Consider the following 25261-nt stretch of genomic DNA (forward strand, 5'->3'; position numbering starts at 1 on the left):
TGACATCATCGGACTCCCAGAGAATCACAAGCGTGTTTTCAGAGCTCAGCCAATCGTAAGTTTTTTTTTTTTAATGTAAGTGATTATTTTGAGTAATTGTCAAACCCCAAAAGTCAGACCCACGCGTGCACCAAGTTATTTTTTTCATATTGGTTACTTTATTCAATTAGCGTGAATTCAGTTAGCGCGACCACATTCATCCACCTAATTCTCGCGCTAAATGGGGCTCTACTGTATGTAGACAACATACATGTGGACAACATACCATCTTTCTGTGAAAGGCAATGATGAAGCCCTTTTGAGCATTATAGAGGTCATTGTCATGCTGGATGGAGGTGAGAGATGCTGTTGTCAGCTCCGAGGAGGTGGATGATGCCATGCTGTTATTGCTGTCCTTGTGTTCAAGAACCTTACAGCCATTTTGTTCCTGTAGGTGAGATTTGAGTGAAAATGCAAAATAATTTTAGTCAGAGTCTCTTATAGACAATGAAGTAGATAACTACATTGTGATTTATTAACATATGAACTAAAATCACATCAACTATTATGAAACTTGGAATCCTGTTAAAGACCAGTCATATACTTACTAAATTTGATGCAGGTTGACCAGAGTTAGAATGCAGGCTCGACGCACTGGAACCATACTCAAGTGTATTTGGACTGGATATCACACTCTCCATTGTCCCAACACTTGCAGTTGGACTGTTGACAGCATCTGAAGGTATTCAGAGTCTAGACACTTACTTTCTTTTCGATTAATTTTATTGCAATTATAATTGTTACTGGGATAATCACACTGACACGATCTTCTTGATATGAATAAAGCCATCCACGGCTTTCTGCAAGTCACACCTTTGACTAACAGAACAGTATTATCTGTAAATGATGCCAAAATCTGCCTTACCTATTGGCAGCACTAGTTGGTAGGCAGGCATGCAGTTTGAAAATTAATATATACGTATAATTTTTTTTATGGTGTGTAATTTTGGAAAAAAAAAAAAAAAAAAAAAAAAAGTTTAAGTATCTTATCAGGCATTGCATGTCAAAACAACAAAAAAGAGTTGGTATTTTGGAGTGTTGGAAGAGCAAAATGTCAAATAATGATAAGTTGAATAACAAGGTCTTAGAGCTACAGACTGATAGCTTGAACAGACAGATGCAATAAAAGGGAATTAAGCTTTTTTAGTGATGGGGGTGATTCAATTAAAGCAGGAAAGAACAACATGAAACGAACCTCTGAGGCAGGGGGTACTGTGGTAAGTTGAACGTTGTATGTGGGTGAAGACATGACGATCTTTGGCACTGCGAGTAGTTGACCGGAGTTCACTAGAGTGGCATGAAGTTGGTGAAGGCAGCTCGTAGGCAAACAAGGCATTCCCAGAGAGAGCTCTCACTCGTGCTTCATCCATTGGAATATACTGTGGAGGAAAACCAGGGTTGGCGGTTTAAACCAAATGTTAAAAAAAAAAAAAAAAAAAAAAAAAAAAAAAAAAAAAAAAAAGTGGTTTAAACAAACTAATAAAACATTTTTTTTTTCTTTTGTGTGTATCTTTGTTAGTTTCATCAGTATTGTGGTTTTAACTGTATGTAAGATTTTAATTATGTACAGCAGGGTTGGCGGTTTAAATCAGGGGTGTCAAACTCAAAACCCTTGGAGGGCCAATTCATACTCTGAAGTGCCGTCATGGGGGCCAACAAGGGTAGAAAATACATTGACAAGATTGAAGCTACCGTGATACCGCGGGCCATTTATGACTATCCCGCGGGCCGTGAGTTTGACACCCCTGGTTTAAACCAAAAAAACAATCAATAAAACCAGTGTTTTTTGTGAATCTTTTTTAGTTTCATCAGGTATTGTGGTTTTAATTATATGTGGTTTTATTATTTTTTATTATGCACAGTCATTTTACTAACACCAGGAAGAAAACGTCAGTTGGTAAACTCAAATCTCCAGTCAAATGCTGTAACTCAAGAGTAACTGAAAACATAATTTTGGTATATTATATATATATATATATATATATATATATATATATATATATATATATATATATATATATATATATATATATATATATATATATATATATGCCACTTCACTAAACAGCAGATAAATTGTTTAAAAAAGACCCAGGAAAGTCCCCCCTCTCTCTCTCTCTCTCTCTCTCTCTCTCTCTCTCTTACAACTGTTTTTGTAGCATGCAACTGGAAAATTAGAAGAGGTCTTTCATGTTTTACTACTCTTTAACATTGCAATTAAAAAGCATGTTAGAGAAGCTGCATTTTGCCTCTTTTACAGATTGCATGAAGATCAAATGAATATTTTGCTAAATCCATCTATAATTCCTTTTCAAACTCATATATGTATATACGGATAGAATTACTGGAATAAACATACTGGAAAAAAAAAAAAGTGGTTTAAACCAAAAAAACATGGTTTAAACCAAAAAATACATGTTTTTTTTTTAAACCATTGGTTTTTGCCAACCCTGAGGAAAACCATGCAATACTAATATATATACCACGACATTAGGTAACAACGATTTTCTGCCAGAATTATATGCCTGTAATGGTGTATCTCCTGGGTGTCAGTGGTGTCATGTACATACATATTTGCCATCAAAACTAAACATTGACATCTATAACAATGTCACAACTCTTCAAGCATATTATAAGTTAACTCCCTGAGTCACACTTTTCATCACTTACTTAGCTGATAATTAAGATGTTTATAGTTTTATAACTGGTACTATTTGTTATAATATAAACATTAAAAAAACATACACAGAATTCACCTGACATTGTATGCAAGAATCTGAACATTATAATAACTTGAAAATAATTAGGATGCCTTGCAAGTCTGACACAAATTAATAAAGAATATATCAGGATATCCAAGAGTACTTTACTGACCTTAATCTGAGCATTAGAAACATCACTGAGCATGATTTGATGTGGTGGTATACTGGTCAAGACATGGAGGTGCTGCTTCACATCATAGTACCGACTCTCACTGTTTAGTCGCAGTCCATACTTGACGGGGACGCTGCCATCGAGACGCAACACTGAAAAGAAGAATTAGCTGGGTTAGGTTGAGCTAAGCTGCTTTGTCCCCAAGTCATCCTAAGTTGCACTGTGACAACAGGGGGTGTGCTGCTTCACTTGCCCAGTGCCTCCACTCCAATCAGTCCCTCAAAGCAAGCCTCCACACATCCTCCCTTCCCATCTCAAGGCCCTCCAAGGATTGTTCAACTTGCCTCAGCCATGAATTACATTGGCATTGCTTTGGTGTTCTCCACTCAGGGTTGTCTTCTACAAAAACAACCCTATGAGCAGGATAAAAATTCGGGAAGTGTGGCATGTGCCCATGTAGAGTTGGTGATGATGGACTATGCTGGTAACAGATCTCGATACAATTTCATGAAATAATCACTGATACGACACAAAATCATTCCAAAGATGCCCCATGATCCTGTAAAAGCATTTAACACCAAAGGCACTCACATGCCTCTCCAAGTCACTACTCAGTGGTCATGTCTCAGAACCATACAGTAAGACAGGGAGTTTTGGACCACTACTATTGTTACCATGTGCTCCAATATGACCCATTGCATGGTCAGGCTGTTGGCAGCTTATCTGGCTCCCCCACTATCCACACTCCTCCCTCTCTAAATGTTTTGTCTCTTAGAATAATAAGATTCAAATCTTTATCTGCCAACAAAGATATCAACACCATATATTTGTGTTGAGCAAGTTCATGACACTAAGTAGGAGTAGGTAGGAAGACACCTACCGAACGGGCGTGAGCTACTCCCGGTGAGGATATATGGGAAGCGAGGAGGGTGCTGAAGCCCTTCAAAGACCCTTCCCATGTCCACACTAACTGTTTCCCTTTTGTCTCATCAACACCAGAGAGCAGTTCAGCATGCTCTCAAAAGACAGTTCCTCTCTCTTTCTACACCACACTACATTCACACCACACACACACCTTTTCCCAAAATTCAAAATGGCTAATGAAAACACCGCCTCGGAGTCCCCGCCTGGGGGGGGGGACCATAAATTCCCCCAGGGAGGACTCCCCTTCTGGCTGCCGACTTGAGAGGTGTCCTGATAACTCCTCGAACCTCCTCCTTATCAATTTCTGCAACATTCGCGGTCTTCGTTCTAATTTTCATTCTGTGGAACACCATCTCTCCTCCTCTAAACCTCACCTTCTCTTCCTCACTGAAACACAGGTTTCTGAGGCTACTGACAGCAACCTCTACTCTGTTCCCTCCTACTATCTCTATCCTAAATTTCAATCAAAAGCTGGATGTTGCGCCTACGTGCGCAACGACATCACTTGCTCTCGTGCCCACGACCTTGACTCTTCTGAATTTTCCACCATCTGGCTAAGACTTCATTGTCATTCTATTACTAAATACATCTGTGCTGTTTATCTCTCGCCTAACTCTACTAACTATGTAAAATTCTTTGACTATTTGAACTCTAAAGTGGAGCACATCTTGACTCACTTTCCCTTTGCTGAAATCTCCATCTTGGGAAATTTCAATGTTCACCACCAGCTTTGGCTTTCATCTTCTTTCACTGACCAGCCTGGTGAACAAGCCTACAACTATGCTCTCCTCAACGACCTAGAGCAGTTGGTTCAGCACCCTACTCGTATTCCCGACCGTCTTGGAGACAGGCCCAACATTCTAGACCTCTTCCTTACCTCTAATCCTTCTGCTTACTCTGTCAAACTATTCTCTCCGTTGGGCTCCTCCGATCATAACCTTATTTCTGTATCCTGTCCTATCGCTCCTGTACATCCTCTGGACCCACCAAAGAGGCAATGCTTCTGGCAATTTGCTTCAGCTCGGTGGGACGGCCTGAGGATGTACTTTTCCGATTTCCCGTGGAATGATTACTGCTTCCAGGAGAGTGACCCCTCTGTGTGTGCTCAGCGCATCACAGAGGTGATTGTCTCTGGAATGGAGGCATACATTCCACGTACTTTCTCTACTCCTCATGCCTTGGTTTAATCATGCTTATTCTTGTGCTATTAAAGATAGAGAGGCAGCTCACAAAAGGTTCCAGAGCCTTCGAACTCCCGCTAACTTTGATCTTTACATTTCAGCCCAGAATCGTGCCAAATCTATTCTCCGACTTACCAAAACTTCTTTCATTAATAGAAAATGTCAACACCTTGCTTCTTCTAATTCTTCCCGTGACTTCTGGCATCTAGCCAAAAAATATCTCCTCCAATTTCACTTCTTCCTCTTTCCCTCCTCTCCTTAACCCTGACGGCAGCACTGCCGTCTCATCTGTCTCTAAAGCTGAACTCTTCGCTCAAACATTCTGTAAGGACTCCACCCTGGATGATTCTGGGCATATTCCTCCTACTCATCCCCCCTCTGACTCCTTTATGCCTGTTATTAAAATTCTTCCAAATGATGTTTACTATGCCCTCTCTGGCCTCAACTCTCAGAGGGCTTATGGACCTGATGGAGTGCCTCCTATTGTCCTTAAAAACTGTGCTTCTGTGCTGACACCCTGCCTGGTCAAACTCTTTCGTCTCTGCCTATCAACATCTATCTTTCCTTCCTGCTGGAAGTATGCCTTTGTAAAGCCTGGGCCTAAGAAGGGTGACCGTTCCAATCCCTCAAACTACCGCCCAATAGCTTTACTTTCCTGTCTATCTAAAGCTTTTGAATCAATCCTTAACCGGAAGATTCAAAAGCACCTTTCCACTTTTAACCTTCTATCTGATCGCCAGTATGGATTCCGAAAGGGGCGTTCTACTGGCGGTTCTTCTTGCTCTCTTAACTGACTCTTGGTCATCCTCTCTTAGCCATATCGATGAAACTTTCTCTGTTGCGCTAGACATATCGAAAGCCTTCGACAGAGTCTGGCACCAGTCTTTGCTTTCTAAACTGCCCTCTTTCAGATTCTATCCCTCTCTCTGTTCCTTTATCTCCAGTTTCCTTTCCGGCCGTTCTATCTCTGTGGTGGTAGACGGTCACTGCTCTTCCCCTAAACCTATCAACAGTGGCGTTCCACAGGGCTCTGTCCTATCACCCACTCTCTTCCTGTTATTCATCAATGATCTTCTTTCCATAACAAACTGTCCTGTCCACTCATACGCCGACGACTCCACTCTGCATTATTCAACTTCTTTCAATAGAAGACCCTCTCAACAGGAAGTACACGACTCCAGACTGGAGGCTGCAGAACGCTTAACCTCAGACCTTACTATCATTTCTGATTGGAGCAGAAGGAACCTTGTGTCCTTCAATGCCTCAAAAACTCATTTCTCCACCTATCAACTCGACACAATCTTCCAAACACCTATCCCCTATTCTTCGACAACACTCAGCTGTCACCGTCTTCAACACTAAACATCCTTGGTCTATCCTTAACTCAAAATCTCAACTGGAAACTTCATATCTCCTCTCTCGCTAAATCAGCTTCCTCGAGGTTGGGCGTCCTGTATCGTCTCCGCCAGTTCTTCTCCCCCGCGCAGTTGCTATCCATATACAGGGGCCTTGTCCGCCCTCGTATGGGGAATGCATCTCACGTGTGGGGAGGCTCCACTCACACAGCTCTTCTGGACAGAGTGGAGTCTAAGGCTCTTCGTCTCATCAGCTCTCCTCCTCCTACTGATAGTCTTCTACCTCTTAAATTCCGCCGCGATGTTGCCTCTCTTTCTATCTTCTATCAATATTTCCACGCTGACTGCTCTTCTGAACTTGCTAACTGCATGTCTCCCCCCCTCCCGCAGCCCCGCTGCACACGACTTTCTACTCATGCTCATCCCTATATTGTCCAAACCCCTTATGCAAGAGTTAACTAGCATCTTCACTCTTTCATCCCTCATGCTGGTAGACTCTGGAACAATCTTCCTTCATCTGTATTTCCTCCTGCCTACGACTTGAACTCTTTCAAAAGGGGGTATCAGGACACCTCTCCTCCTGAAATTGACCTTTCTTTCGGCCACCTCTTTTGAGAGCAGCGAGTAGTGGGGTTTTTTGTGTGTGTGCCCTTGAGCTGTCTCCTTGTAAAAAAAAAAAAAAAAAAAAAAAAAACCATGGGCTGGGTCAATTCACTGAGTGACTTCCTCACAAGACACACCATTGTATACACTATGCTACCATGTTTTGTGAAACTGTTGGTGGCCCCAATGTCCTTACAACATGCATGAACAGCATGAACTATTTTTAACAAACACTCAAAACAAACAAGTAAACTGAAGAGTTTAGGACACTTACCAATGACTTCAAAATGCACAAAACTTTCCATTGGCAGCTGTAAAGTTAAGTAGGTGAATGGGTCAAATCTTGCACTTTCATTGCCGCAGACTCGACAGGTGACCTTGCTTTTGAGTTGCCCATGAAAGAGATCAACTATTATGGATTTGTTCCGGAGAATATGGTTTTCCCAAGCCTGGAAAGATATAGGATTGCTTTACCTTCAAAGGAATACAATTCTAGCATACATAAACAATCCTTGTGCCCTTTAATCCATTTGAGATGTAAATACACTGACCAACTCGAGTTCCCTACCTGAATTCTTTGATAAGGTGGTTTATGACTGAGTTAGTTGATACAAATGCCCATACCAAATGGAAGCATAATGATATATTTCAATGTATACTGATACCATGTGCATGATATTGAAGGGTAATCTTGTCTTTAATGATACCACTAAAAAAAAATCAGATCAGGAGAGAGCCAATAATTACTTACCTCCTGAGCCACAAGAGTGTCAGGCCGTCCTTCTGAGTCCTTGAGTTCGATGTATGGTTTATTATGGACCCTGTTAAGGTCCTCATGGAGGCCATCGAGAAGGAATGCTAGCAATTCTTGGGAATCATGTTGCTGGAATCCTGTGAAGTTGCCACTGTACTTCCCAATTGTCCACTAAAAAGATTAAAAAGAAGCCTTCATCAATGCTATATGCATAGATAACTACTACTACTACTATTATCATTATTACTACACTTACCACTATTACTTCTATTAGAAATGCTGCTGTTACTACAACTACCACCATCTTTTCTAAACCAAACAACTTCATGGTCAAATAAGTCTTTCATAAAAAAATTAAGAGGCAAACAATGCATCGTAACCAACCCTGAGTTTGAGAGGTGCCACAGTCCTTGCCCCTCCTGCCCACAGCTCCTGCATCAGGTTTCCATACTGCCTTGCCATGTGGCCCTTCATTCCACATGGATTTTCTGGGTTGAGTTCATACAGGTGCATGCTTTTGATGAAGTAAGTGGTAAGGGGATGGGTGTTTGAGCAACACTGGAGTGCAGCATTGAGGAAACAGGTGTTTCCAAGGTTGTTGAGCCCTGTGACACCTTTCTCTTTCATGCCTAATTAAAAAAGATGTTTAAAATTAATTGAGATTAGGGAGGAAATATGAAGTGCAATTATAGTCACGTTCACAAGAAAAAGATCTTTAGCTACATTTTTTGTAATTAACATCTTAAACATTTGAATTGTAAGGGGTAAAACCAAAATGATACAAGAGAGGGATAAAGATAACAGTATAAAAAGGGAAACTTTTCAGCCATGATCTAAAGAATTGCCAAGGAAGCATCAATAAGGATAAAACATGCATAACCTTCCTTATGCATAATCAATGATACATGTGAGTGTCTCACCTTGACTGGACTGGGTGTGCATCACTCTGGTGGAAGTAATCTGGCTCATTTCCTCTGGCCAAGTGAGGTCCTTGTTTCTGACTTCGATGAGCACCTGTGCAAGATCAGCAACACCCACTTCTTCCAAAGTAGCATCGTCCTCTTCCAGCAAGATCATGCCAGCAGGCTGTACAAGGACAAAAATTGATTATTCCCTGAGATTCTGAGATGATATACCAGTGTATATCAGGTGAGTTCAGTTTTGTCTTATATCATTCTATCTCCATTCCCTAGATCAAACACTTTGGATGGAATGCAGGTATCACTCGGATATCTGAACTAAAGGTAAAGTTGAGGGTATATGCAATACCTGTGAGTGGGCTCTGTGCTCACCTACGTCACATTAGCTCTTGATGGACTCTAATATTTCCAGCATACAATCAAATTGCTGGAAATGACTAAGGGCAAAGAAATGCCATGGGCTATGCAGGCAATGTGAGCAAGGTGGGGCCCAGCAGTTTGAGAGTTTGTAGAATTCAATACCTCATTTATCTGGAAACTTTGTGTATTTGATTTATTTTTGGCCCAATTAGTTCAGATATGCGAGTGATCACTGTATGCTAAATCTATATATCAAACGGTTATAACTGTAGATAAAGCCTTTTCATGCTCATTTGCTAGTACAGCTGAAGAATGATCATCCTTACCTCATCCCGCACATACCACAACCTCATGTCTTCAACTCTTAACCGTAGCTTGGAGGCCAGGTAGTCATACACCTGCCGTAGGGTTGCTAGTCGGCTAAATGCTGCTAAGTAGGCCAGGTATCGCTTTGGTGAAGATGTAGAAGTGTTTGGGAGAGAAGTAACATAGTAGGGTGCTGAATCTGAGGAGAGAATGAAAGCAGAAGGTTTAATCATGCACTAAATTTACTGGCATACTTCTGTAGAAACTGATATCATGTGTGTTTACATGCTATAATGGGAGAGAAAAAATGTTATGTGAATGTGAGTGAAATTTGACTATTTTAGTTTCTATATCCAATATAGCAGAAGCAAATACATAAGAACACAGGTACACACACTCAAATAAGTATCGTTACACATTCAGCACGATACAAACTGACACCAAGGACGAAGCCATTGATAATATACTACTCATGTTGGTATCACTGTGTGTTGGGTGTGGCTTCACTTGCCTGAATCAAGTGAGCGGGACTCGTAAATGAAGCAGTAGAATTTGAGCTGGCACAGTAACGCTTCATGAAACACACAGGTGGAGTGTATGTAGCACTATAATATTGTCGTGTTTGGGTGATGAAATTATGCTGTAACACTTCACACACAAGTGAATAATTTCATCCATTTAGGAGACAATAATTATGATAAACACCTTGTGTTATTGTTAAGACATTCGCTATAGGAGCATCGTATATATTACACGTTTAGAAAAACAGTGCAGGCATGGTTGCTTTTATTGTATTAGAATGATTTTAGCATTGCAACTTGAAGTTGTATTTATTTTTTAGGTGCCCACAGCTTGTTCATGAGAGAAAAGACACGTTCAGTGGAAACATTAGTTCCAGGATGGCACATTATAAACTGAACTATATCTGACATGTGTTAATGGTAGATGTTTTTGTCTTTGACATGGAGTAATACTTCTACCCACCGCTGTTACGTATATTAAATGAACATTATTGTTTTATAATTTGTGAATGTAAAGCTTAAACAAGTGGCACTCAAAATCACTATGTTAACATTATGGTGATATCTGGTATCTCAATGTCTCCCTTCCTCTCTATCTCTCCCTTACAGGGGTCCTGTCCTGCTCCCCCCAGCAGAGCTGAGGTGGTGGGGGTGATCGTACTTTTACCAACCCTGCCAAGATTACCAGGTTGCTCAGTGTGAAACTCGTTGGACCCCACTGTAACGATACTTTTTTGAGTGTGTGTACATAAGGAGTCTGCGAGAGGCCAGTTAGCCTACACAGGTCAGCTTCCGTATACTATAAATAATTTACCATCACCAATCCTCTTCATCCTTGATTTTATTGAACCATCTCTTGAAAGTATCTATTATATAGGCAATCTCCATAAAACTCTTGTGTCTGTATTTAAGTCCTGTTCTTTCCTTGGATGACTTATTTCATAACTCCTTTTTGCAATGCATGTGTTTGCTATTTATGTTAGAAGTAAACTTGTCAGTGAACTTACTCAAGGCTGCAGCTCCATAGCCCCCAACAACACCAACCCATGAATTATTCGGGGACCTGGTCTGCTGTTGGACGTGGCGGAAAAGTCGCAGTGTCAAGGGATACAGCTCCAGCTCCACTTCTCCACTACAACGCCCATGAATGACCTGAAAATGAAGAATACAAATCCTAGTGTATAAAATATATGATACATTTCTCAGAGCAAGACAGTATAAGAATTTAAACAGACTCTTCCAAACAGACCTAAGAACCAGTTATAATACCACACAATGTCAATCATGTGTTTGGATACTGCAACTTACCTGCCTGGGAAGGGCAGGAGCTCCGCCATACCACTGCTGAAGAGCTTTCCATAAGGAGTCAGGAACCAACACAAAGTCCCGGCCTTGTACTAAGGGAACGTTTCGCTTTAGTCTCCCACCTTCGCCAGTTAGGAGTGTGACCTATAAAAGTACCAAATATCAACATTCCTGTACCATTGGTATTAAAATACTATGTGTATATTGTGAAAAAGAGGCTATGATAGGGTGGTCAAAGGAACCCTGTGGGATTTGAAAGCTTATAACATGGGAAGTCATTTATCAAAAAGAATATAGGCATTCTGTGAGGGGGCTAATGAGTGCATATGAGTAGCTATGTAGCAGAGCGAGAAAGAAACTTGAGAGAAGTGAGGGAGTGATGAATGGGTGTTTGATGTCTGGATTTTAATATAACCTTGGATGGGTACATGAGAGATGAGTGTGTCAAAAATTGAATATGACTTGAAACTCCTGTTAGTGGCAAGTCTGTGCAAATGACAGTCTTGTTGTCTGAAAGTGAATGAGCTGCAAAAAGTAGTAGATGAGAACAGTAGGAGTTGTAGCAAAAAGAAACCCATGAACAAAAAATGCAGAGTGAGGTAATGTTTATTATTTGAGTAAATCAACTTTGGTGATTGGTTTAGCACCCTAAAGTCTGTAGACCAAGTATAACTAAGTGAAATACGTATATATATAAGAATCACAACTTGCCTTTGCTGTATTTGCCTCAACAAGGGGAGAGTTGTCAATAGCAGGAGGCCTAGATGGCACCTGCAGCGCTCCAGGGCTGGTTGCTGTCCGTCGAGTGAGGCGAGGAGAGTGGCTGGGACTAGACGCGCTGGTGCACCTGTGAGGATTGGTGGGACAAAGAATGTGAAGACCGGTCTCTCTTTCTCTCTCATGAGTACAAAAATAAGATAATTTCAATATCTCTAGGAACCATTCTTACAGTCCTATATATTTTGCCTGCTTCTAACATAACCACCTCTTGTCATATATTCATTAATATATTACCTGTTTGCCTCATAACTAAATACAGACAAATTGCTTGAACTGAAATTTTTCCGAGGGCTGGAGGAGGAGGCATGCCGGAGTGCTGTTTGCCGAGGTCCTGCCTGATCACTTCGCCCAGATGCTTCATTCTCTAAGCTTGATAGTGATGCTGTGTCAGCACCCCCTAGGCAGGCTATGCTGGTTACAAATACAGTGCTGCAATAATATTTTTGATATATAAATAAAGACACCGACTTTTTGCCATCCCCCATGGATGGCATGCCAAACAGTATTCCAGGGACTGCTGTTCTATACTCAACTTTTCCCGTAAATGATAAGACAAGACCTGAACCTGTCTCCCTGCCCCCTACTACACACCAAGGCTATATGTTGTAGAGAGTAACATTTGGGAAAGCAGTATATGTTTTTCATGGAGAGTCTGTCAGGTGTCTTTTACAATGCTGACATTATCTCATCCATTGAGTATCAAGCAGAAACAATGCTGAACTCATAGCTACTCTCATACATTTATAGCATCCCCTCAACTCCAACACTAACCTGTTTACATCTGAAGCAACAGTTCCTTCTGAATTTGCAGACTTCTTTTGTAACTTTGTACGTTTTAGTGAGCCACACTGTGAATTGGCTGGTGAACTGCTGTGTGACGATGGACTTAACGAACTGCTCTCAGAACCTGGTGACTAGAGAGACAGAAGCGATATATAAAGAAAGAAGTTTCAACTATACTGACTTAATGATGGTTACATGTTTTTTATGATATCAAATATTTCATATAAGCTATAAAATCCTCGTCATTACCTGATGACTAACATAATCATGCCAAAGACCCCACCAGTCCATGTTAATGATGTACCAAAACTGGCCTATTGTGAGGGATTTGGTCTCAGCTCTCCTGAGCCATCCCAACACTATTTCTCCCTCTTCAGCTCGGCTGTTTGGCTTTAATCCCAGTACAATGTGGCACACCTGAATAATTGAATAGATTCATAAGAAGCAGTACAAAATGAAAGGGAATAGATTATATATATCATACATCATGAAAAGCATCTCAATGAAGATTTTCCAAGAGTAAGGTTGTTGCAAAATAGGAGGAAGGTACAGTAATAATGGAGAGGGTGGAAGGAGTCTAGTAAGAACACAGTGAATAAATAGATTTATTCCAATGAGGCTGGAAATTGGCTCACCTGAAAAATTATATCGAGCAGGGCAGAGGATAGAGGATTGTGAAGAGTCCACATTAAGTATTCCTCCTGAGTGATTGAGCCTGAATTGGTTGGGTCGTGGTGACTCATTAAGTCCTTCACCTGCTTTTGGACATGTTCAGGTGACACACCCACACACACATCATCTAATTTTGAGAGCAAAATAAATTACTGTGTCAGTACAATTTCAATTTCAATTTCACACACACACACACACACACACATATATATATATATATATATATATATATATATATATATATATATATATATATATATATATATATATATATATATATATATATATATATATATATATATATCACTTCAATCAACACAAAGGTACAAGTGCACATAAAGGCTTGAAATTTAAAATCAAATCCATGGTGGCCATACCACTGCCTTTCTCCTGCTCTTCATCACGCAGCAGCAGCAGCGCTTGAACCATTGCTGTCACCTCGTCATGGGAGAGCTTGCCATCTCTGTCACGATCAAAAATTTTGAAGCAAAACTTCTGCCTTTCAGTTTGTGGGCCTCGACAGGCAGCTGATATCCCACAGGCCATTTCCTGGTGGAACAAGTACAAATACTTGATTAATTACATTCTGCGAGTTATTAGTAATATTCAATGCAAAGAACACCAAAGAAGGACTTGTACCTTAAAGTCAATGTGATTATCTCGGTTTTCATCAAATGCATTGAAAACACCTCTTGCCAGCATCAAGGGTAGTGGTGGAGAGATCATGGGAACAAGAGTATCTGGATCAAGTTTTCCTGAGGGTGATGAACCCTTCAAAAACCAATATCGTTTTTCTAATTCCAGGATGTCTTTTTCTTCCACTGAAAGTAAAGAAATTCTGGTAAGGTGAGAGTAGGGATATATATGAGGATGATAGGCACTCAGTGGGAAAATTACTTAAATCTTTAGAAAGAAAACTACTCTTGCATACATTTTCATGACACATTCCAAGCAAAAAGAAACACCTCCCAAACATAAGGCTACACTCACAATGTGTGACCCCAGCCAGCGTCTGGTAGAATGTAGGAGTCTCTAGGTCATTGGAAAGGGAGACATGGCAAGGCTCAGCCAGCAGCCAACGGGTGACAGTTGTGGCGTCTGGGTGAGCGAGGAGCCACTCTCTAAACTCCTCATAGGATATTCTTTCACTCTGAAATTTAGAATTTATTTCTACCATATATCAGAGCATGAGAGATGAGCTTTGAATTTTAAAAAAATCACCCAAAATGAGAGATGGAACTACACATAGTACATGTATGATTATACCATGCAGTATTTTACATTTGCCTGGCTCTCCTATTCAGATCTCTATCAGCATCCCCATCACTTGGGAGCCAGTCATAAAGCTACAAAGAATAATAGTGAATGATGGCAACTCTCCTCATAGCCCCTTCACTGCTGCTGACTGCCACACACCATTCCCTACACTCTTCTGTCACCTGACTCAAGGTCTGCTCCATATGATGATTTACTGCTAAGAATACCTCAAGATGTACTTCAAGAACTTATGATGAAAGATACTAATATGGAATTTGAGGGTTTTTATAAGCAGCACTTATTTGAAGTACAGTGAAGACTCAATACTCGAACGTCTTGGAAGTCAAACTTTTTGATACTCGAACGCAAAAGTTTGACTTGGTACTCGAAAAAATATCTGGTACTCGAACGTCCGCACACGTGGTTGTAAACAAAGGCTCCTGGCCTCTCCCTCCCCGCTGCCGCCAGTTGTCCCGCCGCGGTCGTGAGAACAACAACATTCTCCTGTGTTCTGTCTGTGTTTTTTCATTTAGAAACTTTCAATGGCACCAAAGAGGCTTATTAGTGGTGAAAATAAGCCTAAAAGGAAGAATGTAGTGATAACCATTGAATGGAAAAAGGAGATTACTGATAAATACGAGAAAGGAGCAAGAATCACCGATCTTGCAGCTGAGTATTGTATGGCGAAATCTACAGTAGCCACCATACTGAAGAACAAGGCCATTAAGGGAGCTGATGTGGCGATGGGTGTGAAAAAGCAACTTAAGCGACCTGCAGCAGTGGAAGAAATGGAAAAATTGTTGATGGTGTGGATAAACGAAAGGTAGATGGGTGGTGATTCTATGTCAGAGGGCATAATTTGTGCGAAGGCTAGGCGGCTCCATGGTGATCTTATTTGTGATACTACCTCTGACTCCAGTGAAGATTTTAAAGCTAGTAAGGGGTGGTTTGGAAATTTCAAGAAGAGAACTGGAATTCATTCTGCTGTGAGGCACGGCAAGGCCGCAAGTGCTGACAAAGTTGCCGCCGAGAAGTTTGTGACTGAATTTAAGAAATTTGTGGATAAGGAGTGCTTAATCCCACAACAGGTCTTTAATTGTGATGAGACAGGCCTGTTTTGGAAAAAACTATCAAACAGGACCTATATAACAAAGGAAGAGAAGTGTTTGCCAGGACACAAGCCCATGAAAGACAGGCTAACCCTGCTTCTGTGCGCCAATGCAAGCGGTGACTGCAAAATTAAACTGCTGCTGGTGTACCATTCGGAAAACCCCAGGCCATTCAAGAAGAACGGTGTGCAAAAGAGCAAACTCAGTGTGATGTGGAGGGCAAACAAGAAAGCCTGGACAACCAGGCAGTTCTCATGGAGTGGTTTGTGGAGGTGTTTGCACCTGCAGTGAAGACATACCTAATAGAGAAGAATCTACCACTCAAGGCCCTCCTGTTGATGGACAATGCCCCTGCACACCCTCCAGGCATGGAAGAAGAATTGGGAAAGGGGTATAAATTCATCGAAGTGATGTTCCTCCCCCCCAACACCATGCCACTGATCCAACCCATGGACCAGAATGTCATCGCCAGCTTTAAGAAGCTGTACACAAAAGCACTTTTTGAGAGGTGCTTTGAGGTGACTTCTGAAACAGAGCTCACTCTGAGGGAGTTTTGGAAGAATCACTTCAATATCCTCCACTGCCTAAGGCTTATAGATAAAGCCTGGGGTTAAGTTTCTGTGGGGTCCTTGCAGTCTGCCTGGAAAAATCTGTGGCTGACCTGTGTGACAGCCAAGGATTTTGAGGGATTCGAGCCTTCAGTCCAGGAGTCTGCTGTGGTGGAGGACATTGTGTTTCTGGGGAGGGCCATAGGCATTGAGGTGGACAGTGATGATGTGGAGGAGCTGGTGCAAGCACACTCTGAAGACCTTACCACTGATGAGCTGCGTCAACTTCGCCAGGAATAGCTGCAGGAGGTAACTGAGGAGCTGTCTTCAGGGGAGGAGGAGGGGAACAGCAAGGAAAGAGTCTCCACTGCAGAGATCAAGAAATATTTGCGGCAGTGGACAGAGCTGGGAAACTTTTTGGAGAGGTGCCACCCTGATATTGCTGACGTACACAGAAACATAAACCAGTTTGATGAAAATTTGATGCAGTATTTCAGAGACATTTTGAAAAAAAGGCAAAGGCAGATCGCATTAGACAGATTCTTGTTGAAAAAGGAATCTAGTGAGAGTGCAAGTGTTAGTGAGCCACAGCCCTCCACTAGTGGGTTCAGAGGAATCACACCAGGAGACGAGTTACCAGACGGTGACTCATCCTCCGACGAATAACCTCCCTTCTCCTCCCCTCCTCTTCCACGTTATCCATCACCAGCCTTCACTTACGGTAAGTAAAAATCAAAATTATAAAAAAATTTACATTGAAATTTTTGTAAACTTAAGGTTTTGCTAAGGTTAGAACGAATTACCTGATTTATAGGTATCGGTAGTCAAACTTTTTGATACTCGCCATTTGGAATGAATTAAGTTCGAGTATTGAGTCTCCACTGTAGTTTAACGTATAAACTGCTTATTCTCTTGCAAGGGCCCTGAAGCCGCAAGGAGGTCAACTGGTAGCACATACAGTCTATACCAGGGCTACTCAACTATTATGGGTAAAGGTCCAGTTAGACAAGTTCAAATGTATGCAGAGGTCCGGATAAATACTGTAATTGGACCCTAGTGTCCAGGAGTAAAAAAAGACATAATTATTTTACATGAATGTTCTGGTGATGGATTTTTCCAAGTGTATTTCCTTGACTCACTGTAGGGCTTACAGCCAGTCGAAGAAATACACTTGCAAGAATTCATCGCCTGGATATTCGTGTTATTTAATTATATTTTCTACTGGAGTCTGGGGTCCAGCTACGACACTCAGAAGGTCCGGATTCGGGCCGCGGGCCGCCAGTTGAGTAGCCCTGGTCTATACCATCAGTATTTATCACATTGAACTTTCAGTCACATATTTCATAAACCTAAAGCTCGTGCTGATGCAGTTTAAAAGCATAAGATAAGTGCAAGCAGTTTGCACTTGTAAGTGCTGCTCAAGTTTTATTTTTTTTTAAAGATTCTAATTTATGGTTATGTGTAATCCCTCATAATTTCTTCACAAATAATTTTTTCACACATTAGCGCATCACAGAGGCCAAGAAAACTTTAAAAATAAAAGTAGAAGTCAGTGGAGGAAAGACAAAAATCTCTCCCATAAAATGACTAACTAAAAAAGTAGGAGAAAAATTTCTTACCTGTCCAAAGCACTTATGGAGAATTTCTGGTGTGTATCCTCTCTCAGTCGCCTGGAGCTGACGGAGCATTTCGCTCCGAATGATGTGCGTCCCGGATTCATTGGCGTAAACTCCAAATATAACTGGAAATAGAAAATTTGAAATTTAAGAGAGTTGCACAGGAGATATTTTGCCTATGAAATTATTTTCATCTAATAATATTTTGAAGGAAAACTAAACAAAAACTCAATGAAAGTCCCTCACCTAAGACTTTTACTAAAAACACATTTCTTTCATATCTTTTCAGTGTAATCTTGTTTTAGAAACTTAGACATACCTGAATTTCCAAGATAGAGTTTGACAGAGAGGCTGCAAGAACAAACTGATCTACTTACACTTTATCTTCTCATCCTTGTTGCCACGCGTCAGGAGCACCAGGCTGCACAGCAAGTCTTTGAATGTTATCCCTTTTGCTGTGCCTCCACAAGCCAGAAATATAAGCTGCAAGGGAAATAAATATGTCACCTTTCCTAAAATTGGTGGTGATCCCCACACACTCCCCATGAAGCAGGCTGCAATGTTCATGTGGCTCCAAATGGCTACAATTATAGCTCATTACGTAGCAAAATGAAATGTTTTCTTTCCTCTAATATAAATTACTTTTGACTCATTATAAATCACTTTAGTATTACAAAAATCAACTGTGAATGTTTATGGATGCATAACCAATATAGACCTAAGCAACACAAATATCTAAAAATTAACATGCTAATAAGCTTTCACAACCATTTCAGTCGTGATCAGGTTGTCAGCTTTCCAATACAAAACATTACATACAATAGGGATAACAACACATAAGGTCAACTATGCTCTACCTCTGCCAACTGCAATGGGACGCCATCACCCAAGACCTCTCTGATGAAGGCCTGCTTGGTAATGGCTCCATTGAGAGTTGCTGTCCTCTTGTAAGCATCTTTGAGTCTTGTAAATTCAGCATCACTAACTGGAAGAAAAATATAGGTTAGGCATGCAAGATACAAAGAAATTACCTTGCATACATACTATAGGATTTTATAAACCTTAAATAAAGTATCAATCTATTTATCTATGTCTCCGATGCCTTGCTCCCTCGCGGGAACTTCCCTCCAGGGGGTGGCCGTAAGCAGAAGTGTCTCCATCTCTCCCTGTTCTGGCACTCCCTCTCAGCACATTCAATCCTGCTACTTCCAACTCTCTCGCTCCACACTACTACAATTTTTTTGGGGGGGAGAAGTTAGCTTTAGAATTAGCCATAAGACTTGCCTTGTCTTTCTTTGTCTGAGGGCTTGAATGTCTAAGTCTTGATTCTGATCAAATGGTCATTAACTTGGGATCTATTTTGAATAATTTGTCTACCTAATATGTTTATCCCCCAAAGGTCACAGCCCCCAAATCTCATGAAAAGTAAGCTTGATACTTGAAAAGAATTTAATGTATTATGTAACTTAGGACATCCATGGCTTCAGAGCCTAGATCCTACTGCAAAAGCTGTAGCTTCAACTCTGGAACTGTCACTTTTAGGTGGGCAGTCTTCTTCATGCTGTGGTCACGGCATAGGGCTGCCTCCATGAACCATCTTAGGGTCTGCCATAACGACATCCTTAAGTGGCTTCTGGGGCTTCCTAGATGGACTAGCTCATCCCTGGCCTTCACCAAGCACGGGATGAACTGTCTGGGTGTGCTGCGTCGCCACGCTGCGTACAGTATGAGGAGTAGAGTGGAACAATCTGGGAACACCATCATCACCTCCATCAGACAGAGCTCGGTCTATGTATGTGGACCTATGCGGTGGGAGAGGCTGGACCTTCTGTACGCGTAGATTGTGCACAAGTGTGCTGTGCACACTCATATATAATCATAAAGCTGTCATCTATTTTTTTTTTTTACAACAAAGGCACACAAAAAAGGAAACAATAATAAAAAAGCCCGCTACTCACTGCTCCAATAAAAAGAATCAAAAGAGGTGACCAAAAGAGAGGTCAATTTCGGGAGGAGAGGTGTCCTCATATGTATCTCGATTTTGTTTTCGTTCATTTACTTGTCCTGTTCTTTATATATGCCGATGGGCAAAATAAAACTATTCTTATTATTATTATGAGTAATAGCAATCTGAATGACCCTGCCAAGTAATTTAGCTCAAGGAGAGGCAGCATACAAACACAGGGCCACAGGCATAAACAAAGTAGAAACAGTAGCATGGGAGCAGATATATTCAACTGCCATGGACTGCCAGGTGGGAGTGACCCTACTGGGTGGGTAATCAAGGTAGGTAATGATTTTGGAGTCCAGCATATGAGTCAACCCCAAAAGATCACAAACATGGTGCTTGTCAACCATGCATGACTGATAATATTAGACATTTGTTAACAGGCAGTGCAGCCTATAGTAACAGTATACCCCTTGCATGAAGCTACACACTTTTGGGCTAACAGGAAATGGGAAGCCAATGATAAGGTTTATTTTTATTTTTTTAATCAAGATTCACAAATGTTACCGTAAAACGGGGTAATCTGGGACATTAGGGGTAATTTGGGATGATTGAATTAATTATGTAAGAGATTAATTAGAGGATTCCAAATAATTAAAACCTTTACTTTAGGACCTGTAGAGGGTAGGGCTCAAAATTCCCTAAAATTTTATAAAAAGTAAAACTCTTAAATATTTAAATGTCCTTCCACATTCTGCCCTTTAAATGTGGACCTTTAAACCCACCCTCTGCATAAAGGGAACACTTTAGTTCATCTACACGATTTGTTGTACAGATGCAGTCCAGAAACTTAGAGGCCAGAATCCGGTAAAGATTCGTATTAGGTCCGTGCCAGTATCTCATAATCTACTTTATGAAACATCACTATCTCTTCATATATCTTTTCTACAAACCTTCAACAGTCATGGAAACGCTTTGAAAATCCAATTCCAGGACTTTTTTTTTACTCTTGAAAATAGGGGATAATGTTTACGAAAGCGCGTCGCCTCCTCTGCTGGCCGCGGCGACGCTGCAGCCGCAAAATAGCTCGCAGAGGGCTTAGGGTCGGGGAGCATATTTAAACTACTCCAACCGAACTTTACGACCTACTAACGCCCCCTTGACCCCCCCTCATGTATATGTGACTTATTTCAGCGAGGAGGTATTTCTCGCAACACCCGCCGCGGCCAGCACCAAAGGAGGCGACGCGCTTTTGTAAACATTATCCCTTATTTGCAAGAGTAAAAAAAAAGTCCTTGAATTGGATTTTCAAAGCGTTTCCATGACTGTTGACGGTTTGTAGAAAAGATATATGAAGAGAGTGATGTTTCATAAGGTAGGTAATGAGATACTGGCACGGACCTAAAACGAATCTTAACCCAGAATCCTTGTCCTATGAGGTAAGTTTGCAAACATGTTTTACGGATCTGAGCTGAATGCATTTTGTGAAAAATGCTACACAATAGACTTGGGATAATTTGGGATGGGATGACGTAAAAGCGCTTTTCTTAGATTTTTTTAATATATTTAGCCCCTTGATGTTGGGGTATATGGACAAATGAAGAGGAAGTGGTACAAGGTTCTCACAGACTGGAAGCTGAGCCTAGGGAGGAAGTTTACCACCCTATCCAAACAACATTTCCCCCACTTGTTGAGCAATTTACTAGGCCAACTGGGAGATGTGACATCTTGTAAAAATAGCATTTAAAGGATCTGGGATTTTTCCAATAGATGCAGACAAGATCATAAGAAAAATATCCAACGAAGAACCATCAGTCCTACAGACAAGAGAACAAGTTTCTGACCTGGTGATGGAGGGAGTTAAAACAATTAGAGAAACAGACCTCCAGTCCCCAGTGCAAAGAAAAGGTGATTACTTGAGAAAAACTCAGTTACACAAGTCAGTGCAAGGCTTTGTAGCCTTCAAGTATCCAGAGAACAGAGACAAATATGGAACCAGTTGCTATGACATCGTGCTTAAATTAGAGAAACCAATGATTAATAAAGGAATACTCTTATTCAAAGACTGTTTTGGCAGATTGCTGATGCGTTGATTTGGTTTTGGTATGTACTTTTTTCTAAAGTTGATAGTATATATCAATTTTGTCTGTGAAGGTCATTTTTGTTATGTTTTTTTTTCCATTATACTGCTAGCCGTCCCAATATACCCTAAAGTAAGGGGTAATTCGGGACGGGCATTAAAAAATTTGAGAAAAATAGGAAAAAGATTCCTTTTATTTTGAAAACCTTTAGCAGCTTAGCTAGCCCTATATTCTGCAATCCAAACCAATTAAATATTTATTTTCACATAATTTGTTCATTAATTATCCCAAAATTACCAAAAAATTGTCCCAAATTACCCCGTTTTACGGTATTTGTTATTGAAGTAGGGTTTCAAAAAGCTTAAATGCAAAATTTCAATCAATCAATCCTTTTCTGAAAACTAATTTATTTATTTTTAGTCTGAATCCAGAATCCTCACTGAAATCTTGCAAGACTTTTCTATCATTTAGTGAGATTACTAATCCAACTAAACCATCTGCCATTCATTTCTACACCCTACAGGTAATGATGAAAACAAAGATGGTGGCAGGGTGCCATCAAGGATGAAAAAGAGGATTGCATCAACTATGAACATACTATGGTGGCCTTGAGCTGCCTTTCTCGCCCTGCAGCACCACTCTGTCAGTGCACACAGGTCCCTGCAGCACACCACTGACTCCCACACTCAAGAGGCTGGTCAGGAACGAGTGATGACCCTTGGCGGAGATCAGCAACACAGGTGACAACGTAAATAACCTCCGCCATCTGAACCTGCGACCTGCTCTGACCTGACCTAATTGTTCACCCTGACCTGCGACACGGAGAACACAGGCTGGCTAGGGGTGCTGCCTTCGTGTGAGTGTTGTTGCTGGCGTTAAAGGGTTGGTGATCGCTCAAGGTCTGCTGGAAGTGCTGATAAGGCAGAAAAGGAACCCCGCATATAGGTATTCCTGTGACGTTCTGCGTAGTGGAAGAAAAAATAGCTCCTGCTGCCTCGGTCTTCAGGGTAAACAGTGAGATGGGCCTCCACACAGCAGCTTGGGGACGGCAGCAGCCTGGGACGGGGCCTTGAGGGACAGACGAGGCCAGAGACAGAAACTTGAGGAATAAGACGAGCCTGTCACCTTCCTTCCGCTGACAAACAAACAACAAAAACACCTCCCTTACCTCTTTTCATCGCCTCTTCATAGGAGAGGGAAATCGGTTTGCTTTCCTTCCCGCCCATCTCGTCATCGCCCGCCGCCTACATGTACGAGTAATAAAGGGAGGGAGGAGAAAACACGGACGAGGCACCGTGCGCCTCACCCCTTCGTGGCCTCGCTGTTTACTGAGAATAGCAGTACTGGTACCGGTAATAGCGGTACCTACTTAGCGGTACCGATATCGGCACCAAGCGACCCAGTGCACTGGTACCGCAATCAGCCGCTGGCTTGACAGTACCGGTACCGGTGCCGCCGTCTTCAATGCCGATATCACCGGTACTAAAATTAGCGGTACCTGCCCAGCCCTATAACAATTACACACTTTCCCAGGAACATTCTGTTATGCCATTGGAAATCAAGGAAAATCAGATATTTCCTATCTTCTGCATTGATTATATTAATGTGGGCTTTCATTATGAACGATTTGAAGCTCGACTGTCTTCGGTCTATAAACTATGATAAATGATAAACAATCTTACTGGATTTACATAATCTTAGTGGAATTTTACCCTTAAAAGTACTCAGATTAATGATATATAGTTAATTTTGCTTTGCGTTGGTGTGTGGTGTAACCTGCTTCTTCCTGAAAAACGTCGGGGCGGTGATCCTAAAACCAAATCGAGCCTTCAGAATTATAGCACTTGGACGTTGATTCGAAAATATTAAAAGTAAATAATTAGATCTTAGTAATATACTTTTACCCTACATGAAAACAACAAGTTCTGTCCATCCCTGGTGGCGGCCGACGACACCCGCGGCGCCGTCGTCTGCTGGGCGGGGGGAGGGCTCGGCGCGGCGGCCTGTGTTATTGTCTGGGGCAGGGCCTTACTGCTGCGTGTGAGGCTGTCATAACTACATCACTAAAGTTACTGCGAATTAGACAACCAAATATTCCCTTTTTACCAATATGAACTTAAAAAAAAAAAAAGTGTGTGTGTGTGTGTGTGTGTGTGTGTGTGTGTGTGTGTGTATATATATATATATATATATATATATATATATATATATATATATATATATATATATATATATATATTTTTTTATTTATTTATGTATTTATTTATTTCTATTATGACTATTATTGTTATTATAAAAAAAAAAACAATAGCAATAGTATCGATATTTTCATCACCTTCACCGCCATAATCGCCACTAACTTTCAGGGGGGGGTGAGGGGGGGGGATACTACCATTCGATGGCAATATTCTGCCTCGCGCCAGGAGGAAGCACACGTTGTGACCCTTCGACCTCAGTGTCTGAAGCGGAATTAAGCTTCTGTGCCTATCCCTCTCTCTCGGTGTCAATCAGTCCCTTAACAGAGCTTACGAAGGTATACGCCAGGGGGAGCTCTGCCTCGTCCACCCCAGGGGTCCACCCCACGGCGCCTTCCCCGGTGTCCCTCCTAGGATGTCTCCTTGAAGGCGCCTTTTCATAATATATGTCTGTCTTGCTCAGGCCACGAGCTTTGTGAGCGTTCCCTTGACCTCCTCCACTCATGATTGTCTCACAAATACAAACCGGCAAGCACGCTCGACGTCTGGTTAGCGTGCCACATCCTCATATTGACGGAGATACAGGAATGCAGGTGAAGGGCCTTGATTCCGTCTCACAGAGTAATCACCGATTTGAAACAATCATACCAGCGATCCCCCACAGTTTTTGCGCTATACTCGCGGTCAGCGAGTCCATAACACCGTGGGCCTATAGCCGCCCTCCGGACTTCTTCACGTGACCCGTCGGTCTGCACTTCCCTATTTAAAGAATTTGAAGTTTCCCAAGATCTCGATGGCCTTGCCACACGCATGAACAGGCTGTACAGTTTCATCAGGTAAGCCTCCAAACTCCTGTCCCTTGGTTTAAAGTCCCAAAGGCTTTATCTCTTCGTGTAGTGTAGTGCATCGAGAGCCATCATCAGTGTCTCTTCGGATTACCGAATCATTAACAAAAACAAGGTCGTTGACCCTGGTTTCGGCATTAGATGCTTCGCAATGACTTCGGGCCACAACTCTACTCAGCCCATACAAGTGCTGAGAAGGGCTGGGGCAAAGACGCAGCCCTACCTCACTCCCGTGTTCACAGGAATGAAGTTGGATGCCCACCATTCAACCACAGCGAGCCCGTC

At 41.6% G+C, this 25261-nt stretch overlaps 1 protein-coding gene across 1 annotated transcript; it reads right to left on the reverse strand.

The window, feature by feature from the left end:
* Positions 1–575: 575 nt before the first annotated feature.
* Positions 576–23279, reverse strand: LOC126998287 (ubiquitin carboxyl-terminal hydrolase 32-like). The gene is made up of 22 exons (XM_050859777.1): positions 23105–23279; positions 18765–18892; positions 18285–18390; positions 17911–18032; positions 14368–14527; positions 14017–14198; positions 13755–13926; positions 13341–13504; positions 12955–13122; positions 12694–12836; positions 12157–12351; positions 11854–11989; positions 11146–11286; positions 10845–10989; positions 9337–9515; positions 8651–8816; positions 8115–8359; positions 7728–7901; positions 7251–7425; positions 2914–3065; positions 1235–1418; positions 576–715 (listed from the first exon to the last, which is right to left on the reverse strand). The coding sequence occupies exons 1-22, from the start codon at positions 23160–23162 to the stop codon at positions 576–578; spliced, it is 3435 nt and encodes a 1144-aa protein (XP_050715734.1). The 5' UTR covers positions 23163–23279.
* Between the last annotated feature and the right edge of the window lie 1982 nt (positions 23280–25261).

This window comes from Eriocheir sinensis, chromosome 2, assembly GCF_024679095.1.
Source record: "Eriocheir sinensis breed Jianghai 21 chromosome 2, ASM2467909v1, whole genome shotgun sequence".
NCBI classification, from domain to species: Eukaryota; Metazoa; Arthropoda; class Malacostraca; order Decapoda; family Varunidae; genus Eriocheir; species Eriocheir sinensis.